We start from the raw sequence: 24,259 nt of genomic DNA on the forward strand, positions 1-24,259 counted from the left end.
CTAGTTGACGAGGCTGTCTGGTATGGACCACCCCTCCCCCTCAACTAAGCAAGGTTTTGTGTGGTTCTCTAAATCTCTAAATATGAACAACAGAGAATCTTCATATTCTCTATCTATATAAGCATATGACTAAAAAGGTATTTATGACTTCAATTCCCAGATATACCATAGTGATCAAGCTTAGACAAAGTAATCTTGTGGTAAAGATTATTAAAAATAGCTTTTTTTTAGTCATTTTTGCATTTCTATGGGCAAAAACAAAGTTGAGGACCCTATGAATGCAAAAACAGAAATAGTGAGGCTGATATCCAGCCGCCCTGAACAAAGAAGTTTACCAATAAAGGTCTCTTCATGTGGCCAAAGACAAATTTAGTTATTCCACAGGAAGAAAATGGGATTTCAAAGCAGGCAAAGCAAATCCCAAGGTTTCAACTTGCTCATACAGGAGCCTGTTATACTTGAACAAAATCACTTCTTTCTCCAAGGAAGAAAGAAACTGAAAAAAATATGTGTTAAGATTGAGGAAACCAGTAAACAAAGAAAACATTTGGTGAAACATTTTACAAACTTTATTCATTAAAAGTTCCCATAGAGACTGCTATTGTGCCTTTTATATGTTCAGCAGGCTCTGTACAATGTTTATGGTATGTTTGTTAGTTGTTGACGCAAATGTCATTTCTTCCCAGATTTCTTTATACCACTACCACCAGCTGTAGAAAAAACAGAACAACAGTTTTAATGATGTGGTGTAGGGTTACTGTAACCTGCAACTTATAAGCAATAACTGCCACTTAACAGTAACACTAACAGTATGACATGTCACTAACCAGGTCTGAGTAGAGCTTCTGATTGGTCGAGCTGCAAGGGAAATTTGCTTCAACCAATCTGAAGCAATACCCAAATCTGGGTAGCAACACATCATCAGTATGGGAAACTTCTGCCCTCATTCCTCAGTCATCATTTTGCTGGGTAACCAGTTGAGTCATGAAATATACGCTGTTTTCTCAGCCTAACTATGCCTACTTATATTATACTCTTTAATAAGCACTGTACAAATGGACATAACAGTGTTGGCCAACAACTCCCAACATTGTGGGATGTTAAATGTTGCGTCCGTTTGCTCACCCTGTTGCATGTTGTTGCGTGTTGTTGGGGTTTGAACCTGGTCAAACTGTTTGAGCCAGCAACTCCCAACACAGAAAATTTCGTTTTTTGTTCCAAAGCACAGCACAACAATGTTGGATCTATTTGCATAGCTCTTCCAACATTGTTAAGGCCACGCAAGCACATTACATATGGTCTTTAAAGTCGTTGAAATGTGGCCGGTAGCCTATTCTGATAAGCAGGAAGCCAGAAGCTTTTTATAGACTTTACTCATGATACCCGCCATTGATATAATTGCACCCATTTTAGGATCCATGGGATAAAAGCAACATCACATAGTATTTCAGGGGGCAGACAAGTGATAAAATTTGTCAATACAATTAACTGCGGGCGAGTTTTTTTATTCTATCAAAACAAGAAGACAATTTAATAGTCATTCTTGCATTGCCAAATTTTTTCACTTGCCCCCCCCCCCCTAGAAACCACGTGACATAGCTTTTCTCCTATCAGTCCTTAAGCCGAAAGCGCACACAAAGATGACAGGTATTGTGAATAAGGTCGACACAACAGTTTGAATTAAGGGTTTTCAAAGTCAAGAACAGCTACTACAGCATTTACACACTGAGTCCAATAAGGAAGCACTCTTTTTATAGTTAAAATACGCTAAATTTAATAAGAATAGTCAAACGCCAGGATATAGCCAGACTCAAGGGGGGTAGACTGCAAAACAGTCGGTTTTCTTCTCAAAATCAGTAAAGAAATCAGTAAAGCCTGGCATAAGAGTCTTACACGCGCAAAGCGCACGAGCCTCACACTTTTTTTTAGCGTCTCTCCCCAGTCTCACTCTCCATTTTCAGCCTCATTCCAGACCTTTCGTTTGACTGTTCATGCTTACTTGAGTATGCAAAAATATGGCCTTTTTTGCAGTCTACAAGGGGGGTAGTGGAGTGAGGAACATGGCCCTGCCCTCACTGGGAAATTTAGGAGCAAAGTTCTCTGAAACGTCATTCCGTCATTTCAAGTCCTATTTCACACAAATTGGCCTTTGTTATCTTCAGAGATCAATTTAAAATGTTTAATTCCAATAATTTTACTCTTTCTTCAGTGGTCTCTTTCCAAAATGCATGGCCCATAAAAAGAAAATTTGTGTATACTCTAGTACTTTTCCACATATTCAGTCATTTTCTTGATTGGATCAGATCACAACTTGTAAATTTTTTAAAACTGCAATATTTAATTTATTTTAGTAAACCTTTAAATAGCGGTTGCAGGGAGTAAGAAGTGTTGCTTCAGGCAGTAAATTTTACCAACTACCGCCTGATAAAGAGAACAAGTTGCACTTGGCCAGTGGGCGAGGAACTAGGCTTGCAAGTACAGTTGAACCTTCATTAAGCAGCCACCCTTGGGGTACCGGCAAGTGGTTGCTTGATGGAGGTTGACTGCTCAACAGAGATTTCATAAACCAAAAAAATCAGCAAAATATTTACCAAAAACATCACTTAATTTTGAAACAAAAGCACAACAGAAGAAGCATTACTGGTCAACTTGTTGTGACCTTCATTATATTCTTGAAATGAAAGCAGTGGAGATCAAGCGCTTGATAGCCCCCTAATAATGGTCTATAGAGGTGACAACAAAGAGCGAACTCTTATTGGGACAATGGAAGTTTGAAATTCCCCATTCTTTTTTACAAGAATTATTATTGCGGGACTTTGATTCCTGGCTGCTTAATAGAGGTTAGCCACTCAAAAGGTGGCCACTTCATGGCAGTTCAACTAGCTCTCACATTTTGCATGCCCCAGGAATGCAAAATTTAAAAGCTGCTTGCCCACTGACATGCTAGAGTTCAAGTTTTTTTTTTCCCGAGCACTGCACGTCCTGGAAACTCTATTCATGGGACACCCTTTAGACCAAGGCAAGTGTCCCTAGAAAAGAGGTGTCGCCTGACTGGAAGTTGGGCTAGGGTCTGTTATTAATTAACCAACAAATAAAATATTTTTTATTTCTTCTGCCTTGGAATCTACTGAAATCATTATTTCAAGCAGCTAGATAATGTATTAAAATTACAATAAACTTTATATCTCTGAGATGTTGTGTGTTGAATCCCCAAAAGTGGGGTACATCAATTGAAGGTATTAGAACTGCTAATTTGAATCGCTTATTTAAAATGTACTCTTAACCCTTTAAGCCCCAATATCCGCGTACAAATTCTCCAAACTGGTCTCCATACATTTCCTTAAAGAATGAGTTAAGAGAATTTGATAAAAGATCAAGGTATTTTCTCTTTGCTGATCATATTATTAATTCTCATAACCTAATCTCTTAACAATGTATGGATATTGTTAGGAGAATATTGATGTTGGTCACCATTGGGACTAAAAGGGTTAACCTGAACTCAAATTCCAAAAATGAAGCATTTTCGTTAAATATAAGCCGAGAAAACAAAGGCCAAAGTTGATATCTAGAAGCACTTTTTTGAAAATATTTATAATCACAGGGCTGAAATCCAACATGATACTTTCCATTGTTGACAAAAATGTTGCAATTTTCACAACCCAACACGTGATAACGCGTTATGAGTTTTAAGTAAGCCAGGGCAAATTATAGCAAAATTCACTTACATTCTGCTTCCCCAAATTAAGTATGATTGTTTTGATATTTCTAAATCATTTCTATGGCTGTAAAAAGCCTTCTAGAGACACATCAGATATATGATCCTTGCAAGGTCGATGACAGATAAGGCCGCAGTTTAATGATCTATTATACAAATTAGCATGTTGCTAAGGCTAAAACATTGTTTACGATGCCATATTGTGAGAACATCACGCAACGAGTTCAAACTAAGATTTTCGTATTTTCTCGCCACTTTCCTTGCTACAATCAAGTCAGTGTCACAACAAACATTACAAAGAGCGGTTTACTCATAAGAATTCAAGATGGCAACAAAGAAAACAGCGCAGTGCGACGAAAATTAAGGGAGAATTAAGGGCAATTTAGCAGCTGTGTTGGACCGCACTGAAAACGAATCAATGTAAAAAGAAGAGGATTTATAATACCGCACTGAAACTTGCCAGGTTTATTCGCATAATGTAAAGGAAAAATGTATTGAATTCCCAGCAATTCCTGGAATATTTTGGAATTTTTGCGGCGGCCCGAAGTTACAGGGCAATACAAAAAAATTTCACCTCTAGCTATCAAGAGAAAGCCAGAAATATGGAATTTTTGAATTTTTGAGCCTGCGATATAAATCGGAAAAAACACCTTAGGTGCAAAATTTGACACCTAGGATATCCATTTTCTGAAAGCTTGGCTCTCACTTGATAGGCCTGTATAATTTTTATTTTGCAAAATTCCTAATCATTTGAGAAATAAATTTTTTAAATGGAAGGATTTACAGCAGATCTAATACCTTAAGTTAGATACTGTATAGTTCATGTTTTGAAAGTTGTCCCCATTGTGACCAGCGTTCACTTTAACATATCAATGATTTTAGTGGTCTATCTTTTTTTGGGTGCTAAGGTGTCCCCTGAATGGAGGTTGAATCCGGCTTTCGATACCCAGAAAAAGTGTCCCTTCAATAGAGGCAACAAATACAAAGATTATGTGAACATTTTTCTGAGAACAAATTTTGTGTCCCCTGAATGGAGGTGACCCTTGAATAGAGGTGTCCCAAAGGCGAGGTTCCATTGTAACAGAAAAACAAGCACTAACTAAATCGACTTACCCATGGGAGCTTTCTTGGGACCTTTATTCTTCACTTGTTCCAGTGCTTTTTTCTCATCCTTTAACTTTTGCTGGTGTGCAAGGTGATCCTAATTAAACAAAGAAGTCAAAATCAAATTCTTTCCATTTGTTTGCAAACATCACTAATTTTCTAAACAGTAGATAAGTATCCACAGACATTCTACTCGCTCATCAACATCTCAAAATTTCTATGCTAAACACTTTACAATTGACCTGAAGAAAAATGCTTTCTCACGTATTGGCGCAAGAGTTTGGAGTGACATACCCGAAAGAATTTAAAAATTGTCAAACAAAACTTTTAATAAGGCGATGAAAAATGTATAACTTAACATATTGATTATTGACGATGACTACACTGAAATTGATAAAATAATTATATTGAATCCAAAAAAAATGTCAGATATACCATCTATATTTTGTAATTTATTGTATTCCTCATATTATGTTATTTCTTATTTATTTAATTTTATGTACTGTACTCTTTTTTTTTCCTTTAGTATACTATATAAATGTTTGAATTAAAAGTCCAACCTGCCTTGACTAGCTTTGTTACCCGCGTGTCGGTCTAAATTGTAATTTAAAGCTTTTAAAGAAACAAACTTTTGGTTTTTGTCTGTTGTTTGTTTGTTGACACAAATTAACCTTCAGCTTCCATAATAAGAAACAATTAATTTTCATTAACAGCAAACATTAAGTCTTTGGAGCAAAAATTAATACAGTTTAACCTCCCTTTAAGCAGCCAAAGTGGCCGCTTAAGCTATCATCCACCCTCAAACACCCTCTCGCGTTGATCGGCGCAAGCGCTTTCGCTTTTTATAAATACCCCCATAAACCGTACAGTTTCTGAAAGCTTAATAGTTCCAGATTATTGCTTATACCTTTTAAAAAATCAAAATATTAACGCGATTCAGAAATGAGAAGCTTTTTGTGAAAGCGTGTGCCAGACAGCCGACGACAGTGCACTGCACGCAAAGATTCTTACTGTTTTCTTACCTCAATTTTCGCGTTTTTTGGCTTGTTATCCTCCAGAATCCTTCAAAATAATTTGCTTGACTTGTATTTGGTTGAAATTCGTCGATACAAGCTTATCGTTCTTCGCAAAAGCCGCGTATCAGATCGCCATACTTTCAAGTTTTTCAAAGCTTAAAACACGATGGGGGCTGGCACTAGGCACATAATTGGCTAAATCTATTAACTTCCTGTGGGCCAAATTTGGAGGGAATCGGACGTAACGTAATTTTTTTGCGAATTAAAATTAAAGCAAAGCACATAAAATTTCCACCTTATTATTCATCGCCTTCTTTTCCTTCTCAGCATGTTGCAATGGCTTCTTCCTGCCACCTATCGAAAACACAAATTAAGAAACAACAGTGACAAATCACTTTAGGCTTTTAGTGCAGAAGTTTGATATTCACTTTACCTTCTCTGTCCGACATTTTCGATGTCTTCGATCACAAAATTCAAACGTGCGAACGCGACGCGAACGAAGAAGATTTTTAAAAGAAGAATACTTGAATCGCGTAAATAAGTACCTGAATACTTGGTAAGTACTTCATATAAGAAGTGCATTGGATTGAAGAAGAACTGTCCGATGATGGTAAAAACTTGCTGAAACCAGTTAAGGAAGATATGAGATGGGAAACTATCATAACAGGTTTACGTGACTAAACCCAGCGGAACTGGTTCTTCCAGTTAAGGTTGTTTACCGACATGAGGCCATTCTTCACTTCCGTGACCTGTATGACTGAAGGTTTATGAACGCTGCGAAAATTCGTGCTGACATGCATGGCCACGTGGGTAAAGATTTGGCCACTTTTTTTCGTTCCTGTCGTTTTCTTTGTGCTGTTCAGTAAGTCAGATGACAATAATGTGTTTTCCCTTTTTTAAGGATAACCATCATACGCGTTTCTCCTGTTCACAGTGTTGAACCATTAAAATGTGACTGATATAATATTCTTGGCTACTGGCAAGTCAGTTGAGGTCTTTAAAGCGAAAAGTTTATTTATTTTCAGCTACTGTTATTTGTGTTTTATCGATTCGCTTACTGAGTATAACAAACGTTTTTTCTTTCCTTATTGAAGGATGGACCGCCGACATGCCTTATTTTTGAATTCATCATTCAATTCATGCTATCAGTCGCTGTTGACAGTTCGATTATTCGATTATTCGATTATTTGGAATGTGACTCCTATTGCCAGTACTACGACAAGAGAGGTCCTCCGGGCTCGCGCTTCTACATGCGTACAGGGACAAGAGCATCGACACAGACAAGGTGGTCCGGGAGTTTTGCGCCAGGCCGCGGCTTTACATCAAGTTAAGAATGCCAGGCTAACACAGCTTTGTATTTGCGTTCATTATGATATCAGTTGTATAGAAGCAGGGAAATACAACATTAATGTAAAGTGATTGTAACTTAAATTATATATAAAGGTCCAACTAAAGTTACTTTACGCCCTGTAAAACCCGGCTCTTGTACCGGTGTAAATTAATAAGCTTAAATCAGCAACACTCTGGTAGCGGACTTAAAGCTGGAAAATGCCCGTAACGCCTTTGCACGCGAACTTCGCAATCTTGCTTGAAATGACCGAGCTCAAAGTAGTTAACAGTCCGCCTCAAAAAGTCTTCTATGAGGTGATTCCTTAGTAAAAGAACCTAACATAGATTGCAGATGAAACTTGGTTCACTTATGTAACAAGATAATCAAAAAGTAATAAAAAGTGGGGGTCAACGAGCTCGCTTTGACGTCACAATGCTGACAAATTAGGCTATTTAGGACCCTTTGCAAAAACCGCGCGCAGCCCAAAAGTAGACAAAAAGGAGAGATTTTTTTGATGATGCAGTGATTTCGCACAGAATTTGATTTAAATGTATTGTTTATCTACTTATGTACTAGAAAAATGCCTTTTTAAGCACCTGTTTTTTACTTTACGCTCCAAAGTAGACTTAATTCGACCGGTTTTAACTCAATCCGTACAATTTAGTGAATTGCCAAATATCTGAACATAGATTTAAGTGATATGTGATAGATGATGACTGGGACACTTCAATGAGCTGAGATCTGGTTGGGCAAACCGGCTTTAGAACTGGTTTTCCCGATAAACCTGTTTTGGGGGGCAGGACTGGACCACTCGTATTAATGAGCTGAGATCTGGGCAAACCGGTTCGGGGACCCTGGGAAGGACTGAGACACTTTTGTTAATGAGCTGACAGGTTTAGGTATAATGAGATGCAAGATCCGTGTTCCTGCAGTCAGCCCCTTATACTTATTCTTTTTCTTTTTTTGTGGTTAGACTGATGTTTGAGGTAATGAGATGCAGGGCATGTAGGTACATAAAAAAAATAAAGATAATGTCGTAGGAGGTTAAATATAATAACCAGTTGCAGGACATGTTCTTACTTGAGGGGGTGAAGACAATGACGTAGGCTTCTGATCCTGTTAGTGAGGAGGTTTAATGTTGATTTTGAATAATGCTTTTACATACAAGGAAGGCTTGCAAGGTCAAGACAAAAGACCACTAAAGCATCTAGTGAAAGGTACCCGCCAAAACGGCCGATAGATACAATTGATTTCACGTGCAGTTCAACTCAGTACACTTAAATCGATGGCCTCAAGAACATGTACATGTAAGATCTGTCAGCGCTCTTAATAACACTGAAATTCGCAGTGCTTTCAGGTTTTAAGAAATACTTCCACCAAAAGAAAGTTTTATTTACAGATATTGGTCGAAAAGGAAGTCAGAGAGGACTTGGGCGAGTTTAAAAATTGCATGTATGTGAAAGGAAGAAAAAAGCATTAAAAAATCCGTTTTAACAGGATTTACATCGAGGTATCACAGTGAGGGCGCAATGGGATAAAGATGGCGCTTAAATGAAAATTTATGTGAGTTAGCACATCCACTATAGAGGTTCTCAGTGAGGAAGTCGAACTCAGCAACACGCGTACTGCTTACGTTATGTACATTCCCAACATATTGAGTCTCATCACGGCAAGAAACAACCGCGAGCGAAAATTCTAATAGCGTTTCTCTTCAGTCATTTTAATTTTAATAATGTTTCTTTAGATGCTCTTTCTCACGGCGACCATCTTGTTATGCGCAGTAAGAGATGCGCAGTACAAAACCAGCGAATCACCTTGGCCTTAAGGACGTTTAGCAGCAGAGACAGTGGAGGAAGATCCAAGAGATGCTTTCGGATAGTTATATAGCTAAAGTTTCTGACACTTGAATAAAGTTTATTATCAGTTTTATTATTATTCTTGACTAGAGACCAGACAATATTAAGATCGTTATCTGTCAACGTGTAAGATATCATGTTACTCGCGTGGCATATTGGGGTACAAAAATATTCCCTTTTTGTTAATTTCAAAAGCTTGATGTTTTTTTTCTTGGTTATTAAGAAGAATTAGAATTAGTAGTTCAATCCTACATGCAAGTCTAAAGGTACGGAAAAACGGGCAACAAAAAAGGTGCAACTTGTTTTGAACATTGCTGTAAAACGAGTCGAAGAGCGATGTTGCGCGTTTTACCACCCACATCAAACCTGTGTTGCAAAAAAAAATACACTTAATTTGAGTTTCAATGTATTTACCACGAAAGTGCTAATTGGGGACACTATATTAACATCTCCTACTGGAAACCGCCATTTTACGTGGTTATCCGGCGAGCCACGCGAAGGTCTAGCCATTTGCAGGGCAAAGGTAGTACCTTCATTTCTCAGTTATTTTAAGACCCTGAGTATTGGTCCGACCCCGGGAATCGAACCCGCGACCTCCTGCTCTGCAGTCAAGCGCTCTACCGACTGAGCTTATTCTGCCGCGGTCAAGTTGTTAACAAGTTTGAAATGGAGTGGTCAAACGCGCAACATCGCTATTCAACTCGTTTTACAGCAATGTTGCACAAGTTGCACGTTTTATAGTATCGTATGCGCGCTATTCTTCATTTCAAATTGTGACGTCTTAGCTTTGTCCCCGGGGGTGGTACTGCCATATATGGGCTATATAGGTATGTGCCGCTGTGAAGGGTATGGTTTTCAAGCAGTTTACTCTAGGATAGGGTATATAAATCAGAGCGTTTGGGTCTAGAATAGGGTATCATTTTTTAGGAAACTGATCAATTGGTTGAAGATTTTATCTAGACTGGGGATTGTGGTATAAGGTTTTGTTTTGGCTAGACTGTGCTAGCGAACTCAGTAGTTTCTGGAAAACAGCTACTCTAGGATAGGGGGGATTTGGGGAGTTTACTCTAGTATAGGGTAGCAAAATTCAGCTGAAATAGCTCTGGTATAGGTTAAGGGTTCCAAGGTCCCATCGGCACATCCCCACCCAGAAATTTCTAAAGTACCCCCCCCCCCCGGGGCTTTGTCTTATCATTGTATGTAAGACCCGGGAAGAAGGAAGGCCGTGCCTTCCGAAATATTGGTAAAAGAAATATATCACTCCTGACTGTAAAATCAGCCTTGATGTTTTCCTTTTTTACGTTTTTTGTTGCCCGTTTTTCCGTACCTTAAAAGATGTTGCACTTTTTCATAGCCGGTATTAAATGATAGCGATTTTATCTGTTTATTCCGGGAAGGCAAGCTTATTTTCAACACAATAGTTGAGAAATGGAAGATGGATCTAGACAGTAGACAAGTTGTGGGAGCATTATCCTAAGACATGAGTTAGGCATTTGATTCTGTTAGCCCACCACTACTTATTAAGAAACTGGAATCATACAACTTTTCAGGATCTGCCCTTAACCTTTTGCGCTCGTACTTCTCTCGCAGACAAAACAGGGTCAAGCTGGGTTCTGTGACCAGTCAGTGGAAAAATACAATAAGAGGTTGTCCTCAGGGGTCTTCGTTTGGTACCCTTTAATTTGTGAAACTCATTTCAAAATGATCTTGCTTGTATAACTGAGGAGGAAATTTCTATGTATGCAGACGATCATCAAATCTTTGCCTCGGGCTCATCTACTAGTATCGTTGAGGGCAAACTGCTGCTGCTGAGTGAAGGTAGTAAGATCACTAGATGGTACAAGGAAAACCTGCTACAAGTGAATGTTCAGAAACATCAATCCATGGAACTGGGTGCTGAATCTGAGACAAATAATATAAACCTGCATATAGATGCGGTTAACATAAAACAATTGAAATCTATCAATTAGTTTGGTGTATTCCTGGACTCTGAACTTAATTTTAGTGAGCACATTACGGCTCTGTTTGCAAAAAGGCTAGCCAACGGATAGGAGTTATAAGACGTCTAAGGAAACTTATACCCACTCATGCTAAATTACAACTAAACAAAGCTGTAATATTGCCTCACTTGACTTACTGCAGCATCATTTGGTATTTCTGTAGAGCCTCAGACAAACGTAAAGTTGAAAGATTATAGGAGACAGCCCTTAGAGCGGTTTTCAACAATGAGTCAGTCTCCTACGACGAACTGCTGAGGCTGGCTGAACTCCCTTCACTTGTCAACAGAAGGCTTCAGGAAATTGCGATTCTCATGTTTAAGGCAAAGAAGAATCAACTTCCAAGTCAAATACAGGAACTTTTCATGCTGAAAGCAGACAGTGACAGGAGATATTCGTTAAGAAATTCGAATTTCAATCTGCCTCGTTTTAATACGATTTAATATGGAAAGCATTCATTAAGATACTATGGCCCTTTCCTCTGGTTAAAACTTACAAAGGAACCACGTGCCGAGGATAGTCTGCGCAGTTTCAAGACTAAAATTAGGAGAACAGACCTGACTGTCTTAATCGAGGATGGCTGTAGCAATTGCATGCTTTGTAACGATTAACTTTGAGACCCTATGTTACAAAGCAAAACTTTTATCCTGTTATCCTGTACATACATCTTTTTACGTGTAAATAGGTTTAGATTTTTAACCTCCCCAGTTTAGATTTTTAACTTCCGCAGTTTTCTTTTTATCATAACTGTGATATTTTATTATATTTTAGGCTTTAAATGTGATTTTGCATTGTATTTTTAGGCTTTTTAGTGTAGTTCTTAAATTCTATTATTGTATTTTTATTAGGCTTTTTAAATGTAATAGTTCATGAAAATTTTTGATGTAAATTAATTTTTTAAGATACAGGGCCCCTATGGGGACCGGCGTTAGAGCTGAATGGGTTACCCTGTTTAAATGAAGTTTTACTTTACTTTACTTTATTATTTGCATTTCTATCTTACATTAATTTAATAGTATTTTGATATTTGATTTTATTTATTTATTTATTTATTTGATTTTTATTTTTGTGTCACCAATTAGTGCTATGCGCTAGAGATTCTTGACAGGTTAATAAAGTTATTACTACTACTACTACTACTACTACTACTACTACTACTACTACTACTACTACTACTACTACTACTACTACTACTACTACTACTACTACTACTACTACTACTACTACTACTGCTACTACTACTACTACTACTACTACTACCATTACCACTACCACTACCACTACCACTACTAATCAAATCAATCGAATAATACCTGACTTTGACAAGAAATCATCTCCAGAAAGCATAAAACTGATAATGAATTCGAAGGAACATCATGTAAATAAGTTAGTTATGAAGTTTGTTTCCTCCTGTATGAAAATACGTGATTCATTGTTAGTAATGTAACTGAAATTTTCTAGATTATTATTAGTGTTGTTTGTTTTATATTTTGATTGTCATATGCATGCTTTTGCAATACTGTAAAATGATACGGTCATGCAAATAAAGCAATTTATCACTTATTACTTAAGTTACTTACTACTACTACTACTACTACTACTACTACTACTACTACTACGACGACGACTACTACTACTACTAAAAGTTTACTCTTCCTGATAACTAAAACTGTTGCAGCTGACTTTTAAACTGTTGGAGCTGAATTTTTCTAAAGGTATCTGGGAAGAATATCAATTCCTGGTTTAACTGCCAGACAAGACTTGCATAGCTTTCAAGTCTGATAATTTTTTTACTTGTCCTTACCCTTCAAAAAGCTGCAAAAGTTGTTTTAAATAGTAAAAACAGGAAATTTAAAAAAATTAACTATAATCATTCTGTCTGAAAGTGGTCACTTTATTGTCAATTTATACATTTTGTTATCGGCAACTCTACTTGATTCCGAGGCGTTATGCTCGGCCTCTCTCACTCTCTTCTTTTATTCTCTCTCTTTCCCTATTAACTAAGCATTAGGTCGAGTTACAACTGTGCGCAAACCTACTCGATTTAATATGACTCCATGCGGCCCAAACTGTTGAGGAGGTTTTGAGAGATCACCTCTAGACTTTAGTTGCAATAGAAAATAGTAACGTTTGAGTTACCAAATCCCAGAAAATTAAAACGCTGGGAGCAAACCGCGCAAGCCTTCGGTTCCGAACGAAAGCTTAAACTCCCATCCTTGTCACCTCCGCCATCGCCAGTTGTTGCTGCAATTTGCTGGCAACAAATCTACTTGTCAGTTAACTCGTTTTTGCGCAATTTTGGAAAGACAGTTTTTTTCGCGATTTCAATATTTCGTAGGCAACTGTGAAAGAGGTCATTAAATTTTGCGATTTAAGCTTTCTCAACTTGATTTTATTTTTCAAACGTCTGAAGTTTTTAAAAGGCAACTAGACGCATAACTGCGTAGCCTTGAGCTTCCCTTAGGCAAAGATCAAATGAGTAAGCTTCATCTAAGAAATTACAGTCTTGTAGGGCAACTTATGTCGAAATAACAACAGTCTACAAGCATAAATTAAACATCTGCAAATAATGCTTGAAAGGCTATGACGAATTCGATTTTGTAGCAATAATTATATCGTAGAGGTCATAAAAACCAAGGAAGATAAAGTCAATGACATTACTCCAAAAGTAAATCAATGACATTAATACAAATTAAAAGCAAAGAGCAAGAGTATGGTTACACAAATAAGCCAGGTAGTCAATTCGTTCTCTGGTTCTTCTTCTCCAAAGAACGTGGTTGTCCATGGCTGCCACTGCCGGGCTGATGTGGTTGGGCGCATACGTAAGGTACTGGCCATGCCACGGTGTTGTTACGTGTGATTCAGTTCAATTGGTATTGTAAATATGGAAGTATTCAGCAGCATTCCTAATATTTCTTGCTCTCTCCCCCCCGCGTGTCGCCTTTTCTCGCGTGGGGTGATTTTCACGAGCGCTCGCGTTTCGCTCGCTCTACTATCCCTGAGGACAAATGGGGGACTACTTGTAGTCTACAACAAGACTGTCTTGAGTTGACCAAAAGCCTTCTGCTCAAATTTCGTTGGTAGCTGCGCTTCTCGATAAGGGCGGTTTCGCATATAAGAAATGGTAGAATTCATTTTTGGTTGTTGCAATCGTTGAGTTTTATACAACGAAGACAGCCTGCGGGGAACATTACCCAACGCTAGCCAAAAGCTATCGTCCAATTCCTTCATTATCCATCTTGTCCAAATACTTCGAAAGATGTGTTTTCGATCATTGTTTTCCACACATTTCGTTTCAGCTATATCACCTTATACAACACGGATTTTTCAGAGAAAGGTCGTCTGTCACTCAGCTTCTTCAAGTCTATCACGAAGTCATTAATGCCTTAGCTGAAGGCAAAGAGATTGATGTGATTTATTAAGACTTTGCCAGAGCATACGACAAAGTCCTCCTCTCAGCCTTGATCGACAAGTTGTCTTGCTTTGATATATCCGGCCAGTTGAGACGGTGGTTCCAGAGCTACCTATTCCAACTGACTATAAGTTATTTCTGGAGTACCTCAAGGCTCCATATTGGGCCGGCCTCTCTTTCTTGCTTATATAGACAATATCCCACAATGCATCCAACATGACTCTAAAATAGCAATTTTTGCTGACGACTCCAAATTGTACAAAATCATTTCGAGGCCTTATGATGAGATATGAGGATCAATTACTCAAACTTTCAGTCAAGCTATGTCAAGCGTACCCCCCAAGATTCCATAAATGAAATTATTATTAGTTCAAAATATTTCTCCAATTCTGATTGGCTCAAAGCACACGCATAATTCACCATAACCACGTACTAATGACCAAATTTAGAAGAATTTTGTGTTTAACGAGGAAATGACGTCAAAAATGCAGCTTTCTACAGGTTAATGTACCGTTAACCGAGAAGACCTGGGGACGAAGTTGAGTTGTTTTGGTTGTGAACTTGAAGAATGGCGGACATTTCAGTCGTTTCAAGAGTAAGAACTAGGCAAAAAAATAGCTTAAAACATGGCAAGAACAGCAAGAAGACAACTCGAAGGGCGACATCTGCTATTTGGAGAATATTTGCGGAGCTGAACAACCCTAAACGTGCACTATCGAAGATGAACTTAACATCGATGGATCGATGGAGGTAAGCATGTTTAGCCATGTTTTTAAACTAGGAATTATTTTGAATGAATAATAAAACAATTATTGAATTCGGCTTTCGTATCATATGAAGAATTATGGAGATCTCGGAAGGTGTTATCCGCCTCTGCCTACGGCCTCGACGGATAACACCCTCCTCGATCTCCATAGTTCTTCATAAGATACTCAGCCTCATTTATTAATTGTTAAGTAGTTCGCTCATATGAACCAGCGTTATTTCGGCGGGAAAATGATAGCCGTCATCATTCTACTACGGGTTTTAGCCGGCCTTCCTCGTCCTCAATTCTAAAGGCCTCTATTTAAATGCCTGCACACTAGCAGACTGTTCACAGACCCTCTATTTTCGCGCCGATTATCGAAAAGAAAAATACTGAGCAACGTTTGTGTACAGGCTATACACGAGCCGACTGAAGGTTTTTTTACAAGCAATACTGTAGCAGGAAAGTTCTTCGTTTTTCGTTTTTGTTTACTAAATATATACACAGCCGGTCACTTTTTTAGTTCCTAGAAATAGTTTTGTTTGATGCTAAATTAGAAGATGTTGGAAAAACTACCCCTGGTAAAGAGACTGTAACCATGGATTATTCTGTCCAGAATACGGGAAAATTCATATAAGATTTCAAATCAAAATACCCAAAAAAATTCTTCCCTTGGAATTCAAATCCAGGCTTCCCGAACATTTGGCAAAGTAAGTAAGTATGAATAACCGCGATAGAGACTGAAAGCTAGAACGCAAATTCACTTTGAAGCCACGTTCTCGTTGCTGTCGCGTCGTTGGATTTAGGAAGGCCACGTTTAAGTGTGTTAATTTCACAAGCCTCTGTGGCGGTTTTCTTTATTACAGACTTGTCCTTAACCTGCGTATCAGGCGCTTGGAAGTAACGGCACAGGAAAGAACGGGGAGCACGACAGAGACACGCGACTCCTTCTCCCCTCGCGTGTTTTTCTCACGCTCCCCGTTCTTTTTTATGCCCATTACTTCCAAGCGCCTGCTACGCAGGCTAACTTGTCGACCTTGTGATGTCTCTCATTGAACGGCACAAAAATCGCAGACCAAGCCATGCAAAAACATCGTTTATTTTAAAACGTCATAAAAATGCATGCCACTACTCAAAACTAACAAAACCAAAATCTAGTTTTTAAAAAAGAAGATAATAACACAATCAATAAAATCTAGCATAATGCTAAGCTAACGGAACGCATGTAGCATGAGAGCAAGCCCATCATTTTGGGGAAGTCGCGATAGCAGTGCGTGAAAGGAAACGCAACGCCACGAACTCGCGCGGCCTCTCGCGGCTGGACATAAATGGAGAGCTTGCTCGCAGGCTAACACGCATGCTTTAGTGAAACCATGCAAATATAATCAGGAGATTAGCCAAAAATATGGCACAAACATTTGCAACCAATGCAACCGAAGCACTTGTCGGGGTTGATGAAGGGGCTGGTGCCGGGGCTGATGCCGGGCCGGCTGATGCCGTGACTGATGCCGGGACTGATGCGGTCGAAGAAGCTGGGTTGAAAGGATCACACAAGTTGTCCTGGCAACAAGCAAGCTCGCAACTTGTTAGGAGTCCGGTGATATTCACCAAACTGCAAGCTGCAAAGAAGAATCAAAAGTGCATCCGGATGAAAATAAGCTGTGCAATGCAGCACCGACAAACAGTTACCAAACAGAACAAATATCATTGTATGTCCAAAACCTCGGACGTATGTACATGCGAACTCATACACCAGAAAAGAGAACAAGAAAATGATTTTCGCCTTTGTAAGTTTGTCCCACCCCCCTTCCCCTTCTCGCCCCTCTACTCTTGACTGAGCAGCCTCAGGGTTATGTCATCTAAACGATGATGTAAATATTATCGGATACATATGCAAATGGCGCTGCCGGGGGCCAGTGACGTCTTCCAACATGGCGGACTAATTTTTTCAGTACATGTGTCTCAATAATAAACGAACAGCTACTGAAATGGATACGGTGCCCGAGAGTAGCATCCATCCTTGCACCCCTCCCCCTCCCCTGTACGTCCTAGGGATAAGGAACATAGCATCCACCCTCGCACCCCCCCCCCCCCCCCCCCCCACCCAGTACGTCCTAGGGAAAAGGAACATAAAAGACTATTTTATTCTGTTTTACACAAAAGATAGGGTTAGCAATAGGTCAGTCCTATTCGAAGGTTAGCGGAATGTACCTTACATTTACGGGGGGGAAAGAGGAATTTCTGAGTCAACCGTGTTAAAAAAAAAAACATTTGCATGGTACTTCCAAAGAGAAATCAATGAGCCGGGATAGAGCATGTTTATAATGTATTGCTTGGGGTCGACTAACTCTGAAGCGCTTTAAAAGTTAACCCTCATCAAGTTTATACCAAAGGTTTACACTTACTGTACAGGCCGCCTTGTGGGTCACAAGCCATGCTATTTGAACAGTTTCTCATCTGCACTGACATCGGCCCAAATCCCACATCCATTGTGTACTTAATGGTGACACAGCGATTGAAATAAATTCCACATGTCACCTTGCCCAAACGGTCACTACTGCAGTTGGATCCCAGAGGGCCACACTCGTAGCACTCAAGAGCAAAGGCTAACGATAGAGAGAAAAAGAAGAAATCTTTACCTCAGTTTACTGCAAAGGTTACTACCTTTCCTCGCGGCTTTGAGAAGCCTCCCACGCAGACGTTGTTAGGGGTTCGTAACGCGTTCCTGACCCACAAACGTGGGGCGCCGCTTGGCTTCTACAGTCGACTTTATGCTCAATAGCCCCCCCACGCAGACGTTGTTTGGGTGGGTTCATCACGCGTTCCTACCCCACTAACGTCTGCTGAAACGAAGAGCCACTTCCGTTAGTAGATACGGACCAATCAAAGGCCGTTTTCCGACTTTGGGTAAACTCGCGTTTGTTCATTAAAAATTTTACCCGGGACCAGAAGTCGGACTAAAAAAAGGTTAGGTGCCGTGTTGATGTCCGAAACGTTTGGTATTAGGGCGTTGGAACCGTATCATACAAAAAGCCATGGCCCAATTTTTGCAGAAAAAGATTGATGTGTTTGTAAATCTTTTAACTGGATCTGAAGGTCGCCTATTTATATTAGCAAGCTTTACCGTTTGTTTTCGACTCAATTTTTAAAGATTCTAGTCATGTTGTTGTTGTGGTTTCGCCGCTTGTAAATAATGTCAAAGACAAGGTCGATAAGCTGGCAAATCTTGGTATTCTCGTCGCTTCGCTTAGTGATATCAGTGAAGAAAAGGCAATGAGTGTACGAGCAAGGAAATGTTTAAAGTAAAACCTGCAAGGGGTGACTGGCCGCATTTCTTAGAGAGTATGGGATTTTACATATTAGTCCAACGAGAAAATCCCTTTCAGACTTTATTTACTTATAAAATTTACGGTTATTTGTATCTTTTTCCGTAGCGGGCAAATATCGGATTGTTACAGTTTCTCTCAACGTTGGAAAACATGGGCAGGCCTCGCGCCTCGCAGATGAAAAGATCGCTCGTCCATCGCGGTTTTTATTAGGCCTTTAGCGTCGATGGTACTGAATCAAAAATGAAACCGTGTCCTTACTAAAATAGATGGATATTTTGGTTTGGTTAGCCTGAAATTCATCCGATTGCTTCGAGTCGTTTTCTCCTCTCAACAACGTCTGAATCGACGGGCCGTTAATGCCGTCCAGTGACGTCACTCACTACCCGAAAACCGGGTAGTGATTTTGATTGGTTGATTGTCTAAACATTCGCATAATTATGTATAATTATGAAAAATTTTAGCGGGATTGTCGTTTGATTTTCAGCGGATCGCATCTCTGGCGTTCTTTCGTGTAGTTCAAACATTTCGATAAGCTTAATCTTCATCTTAAACAGCAAAATTGCCCTTGTCTTCGAAACTGAAATGCTAAATTGAACTGCGAATGAAGAATCATTGCGGAGAGTCGGTAGGTTTTTCATTTAGAGCCGCTTTGTGGTTTCGGCGGCCGGTGATTTTGTTTACGCGAAGTTTTCTGAGGTCAATGTTATAATCTTCTTGCTATTTTCACCGTCAAGAGTAATGATTCTGTTAGCTTTTCTTTCTTGTTTCCTTGTATTTTTCTTCGTTAAGGACCAAATAGCTTCTTTTCAATTAAAGCAAATCGTTGTGTTTTTGAACTAGGTGTTCCGTGTGTGTGTTTATTTCATTGCGTGATTGCGACCGAGTTTGATTATAGAATTCAGTACAACCGGTTCAGAGTTGTACTGCATGCAGTTGATAGTTTGAACGTTAAACATGAATTACGATCGAAAAAAATAAAGCAATTCTGTATCTTGCAGACATTTTCAAACGATATTTCTCGGTTTGCCACTTGAAAATCGTGTTTTACTTTTTGCATGAATTAAAGCAAAGGTCAAGGGAGTAGTGACGTCACTGGACGGCATTAACGGCCGGTCGATTCAGACGTTACTGAGGGAGTAATAACGACTCGAAGTAATCGGATGAAATTCAGGCTATGGTTTGGTTATTTTAGTTATCGCGAAATTTACTCCAGAGGTAAACCACACGTGTCGATTTCCCTTCCTTCACAGCATGTGATTGGCTTAACGCGTCACAATTAGTCAATGCTGATTGGTTTCTTTAAACAAAAGCAAACAGACAAAGAACGGAAGTGGCTTTTCGTTTCAGCAGACGTTAGTGGGGCAGGAACGCGTGACGAACCCCTAAGAACGTCTTCGTGGGAGGCTATATGCTTAACCCTTTAAGCCCAACATCCACCTACAAGTTCTCCAAACTGATCTCCATTAATTTCCTTAAAGGAGGAGTTGAGAGAATTTGGTAAATGATCAAGGCATTTTCTCTTTGTTGATCATTTTATTACTTCTCATAACCTAATCTCTTGACAATGTAAGGGAATCGTTAGGAGAAAATTTATTTTGGTCAGTCTCGGGACTTACAGGGTTAACTTAGAGGAGCTGTGTCACGAAATTTATCAAAATTCAAACAGTGAGAGCTGCCACCAAATTGCTAGTTTGCACATGAAGTATATATATATGTATATAAAATTCTCCTACTGGTTTGCACATGACGTCACGGCGGCCATGTTGGTGCCAACATGGCCGCCTTGTCATTTGGTTGCAAGCCAAGAGTTGAGAAAAATATCAAAATAGCACCTCCAAACATTAAAAGAGTGTATAAATAACACATGAAATACAAAAGGAGGCGCGGATAGACAAAGAAACGTCATCGAAGAAGATTAAGGAAGACTCATTGCAATTGAGGTTTTACAGTTTTTCAAGACCGTTTGTCAGGTAAAGGCCTTCAAATATAATCCTTAATAAACTGGAATCTATCGGTGAAAATGCTGATATTTAAGTGTAAATTTAGACAGACAAAAATTATGATTTTTAATAACTGTGGTAAGTCGTTAAACAACTACTTGTTCAGATACGGCGCTGATAAACTGGAAAACGTCAAATCCTACAAATTAATATCTTGGACTAATAATGAGTCCTTATAATTATGGAAACTTTAATCTCGCTAGGCAAGAGTTGAAGAAAGTTGCACTTAAAGCACTCTATAGATACGAAAAGAGATGGGAAACCACTTCAGAGAAAATATAAAATTAACGATGAAGTTATTTGACGCACTGGTATCTCCCATACTCTTTTATGCGAGTGGAGTGTGGGGGATTGATTGCAATAGATAATTAGAAAAGGATCCAGCAGAATAAGTTCAAAATAAATTCCTGAAGTGGTTGCTGGGAGTTAATAAATACTGCAATAACAATGTGCAGGGCTGAGACAGGAAGGTTTCCAATGAGAATTGAAGCCCAATGTAGGAACTTTAAGTTCTGGTTAACCTTAACCAAAAATGAAAACAAATTATCCCAAATCATTTTGGCATACAATGACATTAAATGGGATGAAAATAAAGTTCGCTGGAGCAAGAAAATCAAAAGCTTATTGGAACAGATAGGATTGGGAGAACTCTGGATGAAAGCACACTATGCGGACGCAGGAACCGTAAACATGATCAGGCAACGACTTAAGGATATCGAACTACAAGTGGCTAAGTGAAATAAATAACAAAACCAGAAAAGATGCTAACCAAATCAAGAAAATGAGAACCTACCGGTTATTCAAAACGATAGACAATCACAAATGTGAAGATTACCTACATCAGGTCACCAATACGCGACACAGAATAGCTCTAACAAAACTGCGACTTAGCAACCACAAATTAGCCATAGAGACAGGACGTCAGATTCGAGACCGTTTAAGAAACTTGCAGAAAGAATTTGCCCAATTTGTAAAATAGAAATGGAGGACGAATACCATTTTCTAAACATATGCTCTGCTTACCAGGAAAAAAGATGTTCGTTACTAGATTATTTGAAAAAGAATATAGAATAAAAATAAGGAGAATGTCACCCAAAAAAATATTCACGTTTCTAATTCCCCCGCCTCTAACGGAAATGCCAAAATACAAAAACTAATAGCAAAACATGTATTCGAATGCTTTGAAAAAAGGAAAGGGGAAGACGGAAAAAAAGTAAATACTCTAGGATTTAATTAATTAATATCTTGTTAGTCATATATGGTTAGGAATTTTTGTTGTTTGTAATTTTAGTTATTTGAAAAAAGGTGATATACTATTTATTGTATAAGACTCCAAATAAAAACTTGTATGTATGTATATATCGAACGTGGGCTATTCAACATCCATATTTCAAATACTATTCGCTGATATTCACATGCGACATTCGTTTGTGTATTCTATCTGTGTGGCATCGCAATCCAACATTCTTCTTTCGTTGTCATTCACAATTCAACACCCATATTTTAAAATCCAATATTCAACTTCTTTAATTCAACATTGCGTATTGACAATTCAACATATATATTTCAAATACTATTCACGTGCGACATTCGTTTGTGTCTTCTACCTTAACTTTTGTAGCATCGAATGCTTGGTGTTTGTGTTGTGGTGCAGAGTGCGATATGCTTGCAGCGCAATCAGCAACATTCTTGTTTGGACATTGAACTTTCCTTTCCCGTCTCCCCCCTTCAGTCACGCGTGTCTACGCATTTTTCGGCTTATGCCTGGTGTACGACGACCTGACTGACGTGTACGACGACCTGACTGACGTCATCACACTATATTAACCAGCCATGAGCCAATTTTGCTCGAAGGACCAAGAAAACAGAGAGAATGCTTGTAGTCTAGCGCAGAGTCTAGTGCTCACTTTACAAGAATCGAACCACAGGGAGCCTCTTCCGAGAAGAGGTCCAGGCACATTTACTTTGCGTGTCGTTCAATGTTGTCACTAAAGTTCTTTGTATATTCTAAGTAACATAGTGCACACAACGAACATAGAGATCAGAGAATGCGTGAAGTGGTTGCTTACGAGAGGTTAAAAACAAGGAAAAATCATTAACAATCAGGCCCAAAAAGTTGTCGCGGTCGCTTACAGTAGGAGCTAGCAGGTGGTCGTTTACTAAAGGTTCCAACTGTAAGGCTTTGACTGGGAAAACTTTGGATGGGAGGTGTTCGCACATGGAAGTTTGACTTTAATTTATTAAAGCAAAACTGAAATTTTCTCACAGTTTCAACCCAGATCAGCCGCTCGCATAGTTCTGACAGTTCCCCACCATACCCTAGTAATCTTTTTCACGATGCTAGGTTCCCACGTCGATATATATTTCCAGAATCGAATGTCAAACTACTTTGCAAGAGGAAGAGAATCCTATAAGTCGGTTACCTGTCGAGATATATTTTAGAATTGAAACTGTTGTTCGTCATATTAAGGACTAAATGGAATGTCTTGGGGCCAAAAACTCTTCCGACTAAGAAAGGAAAGTAATATTTCAATTTTGCACTGAAGTTATTGGATACTAAGCAACATACTGAGCTCGTGTTTGAAATTGAAGCCAATGCATAACTTATTTGAAGGCAACGCCTTGTTTGAAACCAGATGAATCGAAAGTGGTTTTATGTTCGATTGCTGCAGGGTTCGATTGCGTTTGATTGGCAAAAGTTTTGGGTGAGTTCGATTAAGTTCCATTAGAACCCAATCAAAGTTAATAGAAAGACTGGAAATTGATTGGGCTCGATTACCGAACGTTTGATGGGCTAATTAAGCCGAGCATGAACGACATGAACATCTAGTCTTCAGCGAGAGAGCAAATCACTAGTTCAATGTTACTTACCAAGAGGAGATATCAGGGCAAGGACTGCAAAGCTCGTAAATACAAACTGTGACGCTGCCATGATATTTCAAGTCAAATAAACACACAACCGCAGACTGAAAGCCACTGACGAAGGAAGAAGGCAAAACAACTTGGCTAGCTCTGTGCACGTGTTTGTGATCAACCACCGTGAAAGCGGAAAGCATTCGACGCAGGGTTATGTATGGCATTACAGACCAGTGAATTGCCTTTTAAGGCAAAAAGGAACTATTTCTGCGGCATGAGAGCATAATGCGGGTATCAGTGGCCATCCTGGGGGGTCGACACCCGGCAACCCGCGGGCTACCCACGGGAATGGCAAGGGATTTGTTGCAAAACTTTGCCCCAGAGCCTGAGGGAATCGCCTTCCTGGGCAAACCTCTCCGGGGGACCTACCCACGGGATTTGCAAATGGTCTATCGCCATGATGTTTCGGCTCAGTCTCCAGCCTTGAGTGTTTTAATGGGCCCGTGGTACTCCCCACCCGACGGCTGGGCGCACGGGCTAAGATTCTTGTACATGACGTCATGATCTTTTCTGAGTAATTTATGCATGACGATTTTTCCTCATGAACGCCGGCGAACCATCTCCCGTAGAGACCGTAGAGCGTTTTTTTCGCGTAGTAAGATGAAAAGTGTACTAAAGACGCAGTCAGAAAGGGAAAATAAGACTATGTGGAATAAGAAAAGCTTTCAGCGAGGAAAATTGACTTCGATGACTTCGACCAAGTGTTCTTCACGGCACAGCGCTTGTCCTGTTTTGAAATGCAACCAAGACAGCGAAGTTTATAAAGAATTTTCAGGTACATTTTTCACATAATGGCCAAATAAATTACACTTTCAAAAGGAAATTTGTGTATTTATCAA

General features: G+C 39.2%; 1 protein-coding gene and 1 long non-coding RNA gene across 3 annotated transcripts in view; both read right to left on the reverse strand.

Annotated features, from left to right (window-relative positions):
* LOC140922994 (uncharacterized) overlaps positions 1–23,557 on the reverse strand; it is a 38,170-nt gene extending 14,613 nt beyond the window's left edge. Inside the window, exons 1-3 of one of the 2 annotated variants that reach the window (XM_073373042.1) lie at positions 23,376–23,557; positions 17,581–17,781; positions 16,259–16,794 (exon numbers count right to left, since the gene is read on the reverse strand). In XM_073373042.1, the coding sequence (XP_073229143.1) occupies positions 16,538–16,794; positions 17,581–17,781; positions 23,376–23,436 (519 nt within the window). In that variant the 5' untranslated portion in view covers positions 23,437–23,557 and the 3' untranslated portion in view covers positions 16,259–16,537. Of the gene's footprint in view, positions 1–16,258; positions 16,795–17,580; positions 17,782–23,375 lie in introns of those variants that run through there. The other variant, XM_073373043.1, reaches the window with a different exon arrangement.
* Positions 547–6,383, reverse strand: LOC140922999 (uncharacterized). The gene is made up of 4 exons (XR_012164119.1): positions 6,269–6,383; positions 6,131–6,189; positions 4,829–4,916; positions 547–710 (listed from the first exon to the last, which is right to left on the reverse strand). It is a non-coding gene; the product is annotated as an uncharacterized lncRNA (long non-coding RNA).
* Positions 23,558–24,259: the final 702 nt, after the last annotated feature.

This window comes from Porites lutea, chromosome 13 (assembly GCF_958299795.1).
Source record: "Porites lutea chromosome 13, jaPorLute2.1, whole genome shotgun sequence".
NCBI lineage: Eukaryota > Metazoa > Cnidaria > Anthozoa > Scleractinia > Poritidae > Porites > Porites lutea.